This window comes from Atta cephalotes (assembly GCF_000143395.1).
Source record: "Atta cephalotes unplaced genomic scaffold scaffold00065, whole genome shotgun sequence".
Classification (NCBI taxonomy): domain Eukaryota; kingdom Metazoa; phylum Arthropoda; class Insecta; order Hymenoptera; family Formicidae; genus Atta; species Atta cephalotes.
Genome location: NW_012130129.1, coordinates 646888 through 656088, shown reverse-complemented (window position 1 = coordinate 656088; position 9201 = coordinate 646888). Strand labels below are relative to the sequence as shown.

The window sequence follows — 9201 nt, the reverse complement described above, 5'->3', positions numbered from 1 at the left end:
GAGAGAGAGAGAGAGACTTGCCAGATTTGCCTCTCTTCCTGGAGGAGAACAGGAAAGACTCGCTATTCTAAACTCTTTCGCTGCCGGTGCTATGAAGCGGTGAATTACGAAAATTGCTCGATTATTGGCCACATTGGGGGCACACACACGGGGTGCGGCGCGGAGGGATGATTTTCAATAACAAAAAGCTTGCGATTATGCACGCAATAATGAGAGCCGGCAGGTGTCTGCGGGGCATCGGGCGTCGCGCATTGTTGGCAGCACAATGAAAGCGCTGCCGGTTGTTTTGCTCGACGGCGTTCGTACGCCGGTTGCTGCTGCATAGATTGTCTCCCTGATGCGTGCCAGTCGTGAAACACGCCATCGGCGATGCCAAACCCGTGTATGCAATATGTCGTCATGCGTGTTCTATTCCGCGACGGTCCGTGCCACGCGACACGCGTTCATTCGCGTCTCTTTCGAGTTTGGAAAGGGCCAGTAGGTCGGCGACGCGACGTCCGGTTTGCCTGAGTCTGCCTCGAACCGACAACTTAAACGATGTAAACAAGCCTCTCGTTTAAACCGTTCCACCTACCACCTTGTGGATTATTGGACAATAATAAAGACGTAAAATGCGATACTCAATATTTGTCGGATATAACATAAAGTTACTGGAATTATATATATATATATATATTTACAAATTGTTTCTGACATTTTAAATATTTTAAGATTACTAACTCATTTATTATCAGATTGATTATTTTGATTTACAAGGTTTCTATTTCTCAACATCTGATTCTTAACATTTTCATGTATCTTTAGCTGCTGGAAAAGAATATAATTTTTGAAAAATATATTCTTAAAAATATATTTTTCAATATATATTCTTGTTAAGAAACAAAATGTTGATTAAAATTTGTTTCTCCCAGTAAACATCAATTAACAGTAAATAACACCAATGTTATAATTTCACACTCAATAATAGAATGTTACGTATAACATGTGTTATAGTATGTATTAGATTTACATATATTATTGAGTGTGAAGTTATAACATTATATCTTATATATACTGTTAGTTGATGTTTACTGGAATGATACTGAATCAAAATTTTTTTAGTGTTTCAGTTTCAAGTGAAAGAATGGATCTTGAAAAATTTCGATTGTCTTAATAAAAGCTTTCTGAAATTTTTTTCTTTGAACGGAATTGTATGGGCTCATCTGAGAATTGGTCATTTGTTGATGATGAATCGAATGACGAATTGTTGCTCGAATCGGAATCAAATCATCTTTGTTAGGGACGTTGAAGCGTAGGAAGGTATGGAAGTCAATGGATGCGACTTGAAACTTTAACTCCGCCGTTAAGTGCACTTTATGCCGGTTGGAAAATTGACGAGATTCACGCGTTTTTGCACCTGGTCCCGCCCGACACGCGGCCTGAGTCAAGCAGTAAAAACAACAGTAAAATCAATCACGCTCGACCATTTTGAAAAAAATAGTAGAGCCGGCGGGTGTACGCGGCGCCCTGCTTCCATCAATACTTTATACAACAAATGCGAAACGCCCGCAAAAAACTGCCGTTTTCGCGGTTAACTCCACAACGGCTATTAATCTGATATCGAAATAACCATTTTTTTTTACTCGCCGCGGATGCATCCGAAAATAGGTGTCGGCTGAATCGTCGGGCGCACGAGTGCGCGATGTCTCCTTTTGATCCAACGCGACGGATCCGGCAGTTATAAAACCGGAGGTACACAGAGCCACCCCCGATCAATTGACTTTTACTGCATTTCGCGTGATTCTATCAATTTCGTCCGACCAGTAATGAGCCCGCCAACAGAATGTTTTAGCAATTTTTTGAGTGTTTCCGCGGCAAATTAACGTAAGCGTATCCGGCATGCACAAGCGCGCGCTTGTAAAAGCATTGTCTCTTGTATGTATGTATGTATACGCACGCATGTATTGGTATGCGAATAGTTCGACCCGAAACACGCACCAAACGCGATACGCACGTCGACCACTGCATCATCGCGCACCATCTGCTCGGTAATGACTCCCCATTACCGCGTACAGGGACTTTCGTTGAATTATCGGTACATTTTCAGAGAATCCCCGGGGCGATGCGGCAGCGTCGCGTCGGATAGATCTCCCGATCGAAGCGTTGCATAAAGTGTCGCATGTTCCACTTACTCGTTTTCGATCGTGGCTCTCGTGGTCCATCAACGGTCACCTTAATCGCCCTCGTGTAGGTCGCCACTTGGGGTGGTGTCGTCGACACGGTAATAGTGATGCTGAAGCTTTTTCCTATCGCAGAGAACAATAATATATGAATTGTCTATATATACCAAAGTGTTTGTGCTTTCACTAATTTACTCTTTTACATGTATCACTAATTTATCTGTCTGTTTGTTTGATTGATTGTTTCAATCAATTTACGAATGTATATTTATTTTTTATATTGTAAAATACACAGCTCTACAGCACAGATCATTTCTTATTCCCTGTTGCAACAATGTTGCTGTAAGCTTCTATGCTATAATATATAGAATTGATCCGCAATCTTTTCGTCTAATAAAACGTAAGTTATTTTTATATAAAATTATTTTTCTCAAGAAGTAACTAATTTATGTAATTTTTTTGTTAAAATATCCGATTTTCTAGATATTCTGCAAATTTATATATAAGGATGCATTTTGTCCAAAATTTCATTTTTTTAGTTAGAGATGACAGAGTGTCAAAAAACTCATATTATAAGCTACTTTGAAATGTTTAGAAAGCATTTTTTCATCGTTAATTTAAATGTTGAAAAAATATAGACATTTTGAAGTGGATTATATTTTTTAAAGACAAAATGCATTTGTTTAATATTTTTAGCAATTTTGTTTAATATTTAATATCCCACTGGTTGATATATTGTTATTTCCTATAAAGTGCATAATTTTCTTTTGTGTGTACAGTTTCTTTTTTTCTCGTTTTCTGAAAATTACAAATTTTTTGTAACGCATTTTGAAAGTCTGCTCCTTATATATAAATAATTTCATGTTTATTTTATCAAACGCTAATTAACATTTTTATTTGTTTTTATCTTTGATTAAACACGAGCAAGATGACATCCAATTTATAATTCGCGAATTTGCAATTACATCCATGTCTATTATTAGATCTTAAGCTCGGTATTCTTAAGCATTATATATATTCTTAAGCGTTAAAAGATAATAGAGAAGGAGTGGATGCTGGGGGTGGAGCGGTCGTGTACATATATCATCGGTGAAGGTCTGGAAGTTGAAGGCTCGGTATATTAATTCCTTCTCCATAAACGTCCGTCGGAGAGATTGACTACGCGCTCTTAAACGGCCCATCGCGCGCTAATATGCATTCGGTAATTCGCCGCTCTTTCGCAACTCTTCCGTAGGAGAAGCAGCCAGTTGTCCTTTTCGACCAATTGTCCCTCTCGAACAGAGGGTTCGTTCTCGCGGTGAAAAATTTATACCTAGATTTAGTCTCTCGTTATTTACGTTCTCTTCGGAATTAGAAACCCGGAGGAGTGGTATGCTTTAGCCGAACTAATTGTAAGTCATCTCATGGTAGCCGATACAGCAGGCGATAACTTGACGAAAACAATTCATACGGATGCCATCTATTTCGCGGGCCATCCGTTCGCCAAAACACTCGGTGTCAACTTGTCCAATATGACGAAACGAAACACGACCAAGACTGCTGTTTACGCCCAAAAGAGATGATACCTAACGCGCCGCGGACATGCAATCGTTTGTGTTGGCGTAAATGTCAACGATTTGTAATTGTCTCCCCTTGGTACACCCAGTTCCACCTCGCTGTGTCTGTCAACATGATAACCGGCATCAAACACCGCCAGCCCCCGCGCTACCCCCGGGAACTGCAACTGACTGCAGAGCTACATGGCGTTATATCCCAGTTATATCGCAGCCCTCTCCGCTCTTCCGCGATAGAACCACCCCCATTGCACCCGCCACCCAGTCCCAGGATACTTCCCGCGGCCGTCATTGCCATCGTCATCGTTCATCTGTCGCGTGCAAAGAGCATCGTTTCGGGATGTCGATTCAAATTTTTGCGTCAAAAGGCGATTTCTCTAACGTGATTTTTTTTGTAAAAATAGGCAACTGTTGGACAATGGAGGTAGAATATAATTTTTTTAAGTTTTCATGGGAAAGCCTAATTCTTTCAGGACCGAGGAAGTACTAAAAGGAAGTCAATAAAATTAGAATCAACTTTATAAGTACATAAAAAAAATGTTTTCAAAGATCAAGATGCCTAATTGGAAAATCGGGGAAAATCCGAAGATCAGCAAAGTCGGAAGAGTGGAATGGGGGAAGGTGGCGAATAGTTGGAGGAAGGGTCGCACGTTGAGCTAGACTCCCTCTCCCCCGGCCGAGTCCATCGCATTTGGGGCTAATAATGCCGCACAGCCGATTCCCCTCTCCGGCGCCCGAACCTGCGGTTAATACTCGATGATGGGAACGGTCATCTGCAGAGACAGGACCCGGTCTGTGCATTCGCGAACGACGGACGGACGGTCGGTTGGACGGGCGGACGGACGGGCAAACGGACGGACGGACGGACGGACAGACAAAACCGGGCCACGCGTATGTGGCACCTATATAACATGCAGCATCACAGCTTGACTACTCACGATCTCCCGTGTGTCTCTCTCTCCCACGGCGCGCATATGTGTATGTATATGTGTCGGTGCGTTGGCAATACACTGACGACGAGATGAGCGCGCCAACCCAAACCGCCCACACACAACCACCCGAAACCACTCGAAACCGTCCGTTAATACTCGTGGCGATGAGGAGGAGGGGACGAGGATCGCGTAGGGCTAAGCGAGCAGCAGCAGCAGCAGCAGCAGCAGCAGCAGCAGCAGCAGCAGCAGTAGCAACAGCAGCGTACAGGGTAGAAAGGCAAAGGGGGTGCGGGTGAGTGAAGGGGAACGAGAGCGGACGCACGTTGGTGGTAGGGACGGAGCGGAGGTCCCAGAGTCTCCCAACAGGATGTCTCTGCAATTGTCAAATAATTACTATCGGTGGTAATTTCAGCCGTGTCGATATAGACTGCGGTATATTACTAATTATAGGCACGGGCCGCTTTCGACCCCGGCGATGATGATGGAACGGCCGTCGTCGTTTTCAGCCTCCGGTCCTCTTTGATTCGGCGCTACCATTTTCGTTTCTTTCCGACGGTGCGTTTTCGGAATTATCTACTCTCACTAGTAGTCACTAGTAAGAGTAGATAATTCCGAATATACGAGAGAAGCGACCATTATCGAAATCAGAAAATCTTCTAAACGTATCTCCATTTGTCAATGATCTCACAGCGACCGTTTTGAAACAGCGGCCAATGTTTTATAAGTTTATGATAGTTTTAATGAAAAGAAAAATGATCGTCGACCGGCTTGCGGTTGTTTCGCATTATTTCCTTTTTAACGTAGCCTGACTTTAATAGTCGGCTGATTAGAGGTAATAAACTGTGAGGTGTGTGATCGGCGAGTTGTAATCTCTTACGTGACAACAGAAGACACGTGTAAAAGCAATTTCAATCGAATATATACTGACAGAGAAAATTGTGCGGTGAGAAAAATCATGAGAGGGATATCAGCCCTCAACTCGCCAAGTCGCCGAAAAATAATCTCGCTGGTATACATGACGCGATCGCTCTTTTTAATCGAGGAGGCAACGGCCGATTTTTCGTGGCCTCGCCGTTTTAAAATCCTCGCTGCAATTTCTTGAATCAGTTTGCCGGCCGATGCGATGCAATTCAATCAAATTAATAAGTCGTGGAAACAAAACCTCGATGATATAGGAGGACCGGTACGCCCGATGGTGGTGGCCAGTATCAACACACCGAGAGCGGTTTGGTCAATCGCCGAAATTGAGTATTATGGATTATCGGGGAGAGATTGAAACGGTAAAAAAAAAATATATAACAACGAGTCGAAAAATGGACAAAGGGATCGAAGGATTTCAAGCGAGGGAAGTGTCTCTTTCGCTAATTGACTCCGGGGACTGATGCACCTGTGCGTTAGGAGGAGGAAAATCGCTGACCCTGCACTTCATGATCAAATCAAATGAAACATAGATGACGCGCTACAGGATGAATATCCCGTGTACGAGCAGTCTGACCCGTTAATTCATAAACGCGCCCTCCGGATCGGGGGTGCAAAATGCATTTGTAGGCTTTGACAAAGCCGCCTACTGATCCGTGAATAATTATTATAGGCTAGGAAATCGATATTTTGATAACGCAAATGAGGTCGAATACAACCATAAAATTTTCGTAAAAAAACAGCGACTTAAGATCTTTGCTTCGTATATACTTACTTCGTATATTTTATATTATACAAAATATTAACAAAATATATATTATTATATTATTAAGTATATTATTTTTTACAGATTTTTTTATTATATTATTAGAGAAAAATAGTTGCGTTAATTGTTTTTCATCATTTTTAGATTTAGTCAATATTGCTTTGACATTTTTATCAATTCATATTGGCGCGAAAGAGCTGCGGTGATAAAAAATTAAGGATAGAAAATTAAGCAAAATATGAACAAGTCAAGAGTTTCGATCATTGGTTGATTTTGGCAAGTCATCTTCTCCGTCTATATCCGTCTATATCCGTTGGATGATTTCTGATTAACGGCCAGTTGTTTCGAATGCTCGGTTGGGGCTTGCGGCAGACATCGAGTAATGACTCTGGGGGTGGCAGGAGAGCGGGAACTCGCGAATGGGGACACATGGGGATGGACGAGGGTGGCACGATGATGATGATTACAATAACCGTGATTTTAGAGGGCTGGAAATCGCGGCACGCGCTTTTGCCTGTCCTAGTATACAGAGCTGCAGATTTCTCTCTTACTTCATGATCAAAGGTACGGTAAATTGTTTCCGTATTGGAAGGATAATTGGAATGCCGATACACTTCTTTTACAAACATGCGACGTCTTTTATTAAATGCGACACGCCACTGAACTAAAGAAAATACTTTTTGTTGCACAATTCTTTTAAGAATTTAAAGAGAGAAATAAAAAAATGTAATAATCAAAAAGACTTACCTCTGCCACTTCTGCCGACGAATCTAAGGTCATTAAATTTGGCAACTTGATTCTTCATTAACGCGGTAGAATTTCGTAATTCGGCGCAACAGTTCTCATCATTACCAGCTCGAACTGTCACGAGAGTCCCATCGCCAACCTCGCCGAGGGCAACCACTTTAAATGCTACTGGAAGCGTTTTGTTGGATCGCCAATGCGTCGGTAATTGACTGCACAGAAAGTACGGCGATCCTGAAACAAAGATTTTTATTATATACAGAATCCTTCAATTTAATTTAATATCTAATTTTAATGTAATTTTAATAGAAGCGTATAATGCGTAGATAAAAATATCTGCTTGATCGAATTAAACAGACATATTCTATTTTTAAAATGATTATTAATATTATTATTAAATTGACGATTAATTTAGTTTGTGATATCATTATTTCAGCTTCAGTTTATGATTGCATTTCCAACAAGCAATATGTATATTGAAAGATGTATTTAAAACTTATGTCATATAAATATTATTGTAGGCACCAAGATTTAACCTCGACTGGATTGATCCTTTCCTTACTTATTTAATTTATTCATATAGCGCTTTAAATTGACTTATAACTGTTGATGTTCATATATTTAAAGAAAAGATTAGTTGAATATAGCATAACATTTTTAATCGGTCGCAGCAACCAATTAAAAATGCTATGCCATATTTTACTATCTAATTTGCAGCAGCAGTTAATTTTTTTATTATGCAACACGGATTATTCCAACAATATTGTAACAATATTTCAGCAATATTACGGTAACATTGCACACGTTGCAGTAAGTTTCTATGCTGTAGGCTCTAATTAACACTTTGAAGCATAGTGCAGTTACAAAAAATGTCAAATCAAAAATCCCATTTTTTTAGTTTGCTTGAACATAAATGGTGAGACGTTATTTATACTAGCTTTAAATCGTGAAATTATTAAAGCATAGTTTACATTCTGTCCTACCTATTTAATATACCTAGAGACTAAGAAAAAGAAGAATATGCATTACGATTCTACACGATATGTAAAGTACCTCTTTGCACGGAAAAAAAATTGTGTTTTAGAAAATATCACCAATCAACTTAAATTACTGATAAACAATATTTGAACTTGAAGTTGCATGATGGGATCAAATATACTTTCCTTATAATTACAAATAAAATTTATTTTTGTTTTTTATTACTTTGTTGTGTAATTTTGTATTCCAAATAATTAAAATGAAACTATTTTGTCACATTTTATAAAAATATAATTTCTGTGCAACAACGCAACATTTTTTGTTATAAAATCTTGTATTTCAAAGAAAGAGAAAGTTAAATTGAAAAGTACCTGAGAAAAGTGAATTTTGTACGGTTGTCTATCACTTTTAGAATTCTTTTTTTAAATAGACATTATTAGCAACAATTGGAACCAACCTGTCCTAACCAGTTCTCCAGGATGCTCGGCCTGCGCCTCACCGACGAGCCTTTCGGTCCACCATAGTTCGCCGACGGCGGCACTCTCGCTCATTTCGCCGCCTCCACCTCCGGCGTCGGCGTCGTCTACTTGGTGGTACCTGCTGTTTACACCTTGCAGCGGCGCCAGGGAGGGACCACACGGGCCGGCGCCTTCGTGAGATCCAACGGTGCCGTAATTCTCCCCGCAGCCCACGGAACCCACCGGTAGATGCATCCCATCGGCCAGTAGCCGCCCTTCGTCGCCCAAGCACGCACCCCTCGGCTGGAACGTCGTGATTTCACTTACTTCACAGACGGAGGCGACTTCGTCGTGCCTCGCTACCAGCTACCGCGGTAGATCTTTCGCCGTTCGTAATCGATCGTCAGTCGTTCCTTCTTCACGATTGCGTCGATTTTCATGATCGGTCGCGAGATCATCACTGCGAACTTAACACGGCGGAATTGCGTTCCGGTCTTGATCCTTGATCGATGCGGCAGCTGTTTTCAACTCAATCTTGTAATGTACCGTTGCACTTTTTGCACGACGTGCGATCAGATAGACCGGCAATTCGAAATACATTGTCACTGTCTAGCGTCAATTTATTAACATTTAATATCTTAAGTCATCACCAATATTCATTACCACATTTAAATTTCTCTCTCTCTCTCTCTC

At 41.0% G+C, this 9201-nt stretch overlaps 1 protein-coding gene across 1 annotated transcript in view; it reads right to left on the bottom strand.

Moving 5' to 3' along the window:
• The window catches only part of LOC105623833 (protein lozenge), a 38527-nt gene extending 29764 nt beyond the window's left edge, over nucleotides 1-8763 (bottom strand). The window contains exons 1-3 of the mRNA XM_012205208.1: nucleotides 8508-8763; nucleotides 7076-7306; nucleotides 2172-2285 (exon numbers count right to left, since the gene is read on the bottom strand). Of these exons, the coding sequence (XP_012060598.1) occupies nucleotides 2172-2285; nucleotides 7076-7306; nucleotides 8508-8763 (601 nt within the window). The remainder of the gene's footprint in view (nucleotides 1-2171; nucleotides 2286-7075; nucleotides 7307-8507) is intronic.
• Nucleotides 8764-9201: the final 438 nt, after the last annotated feature.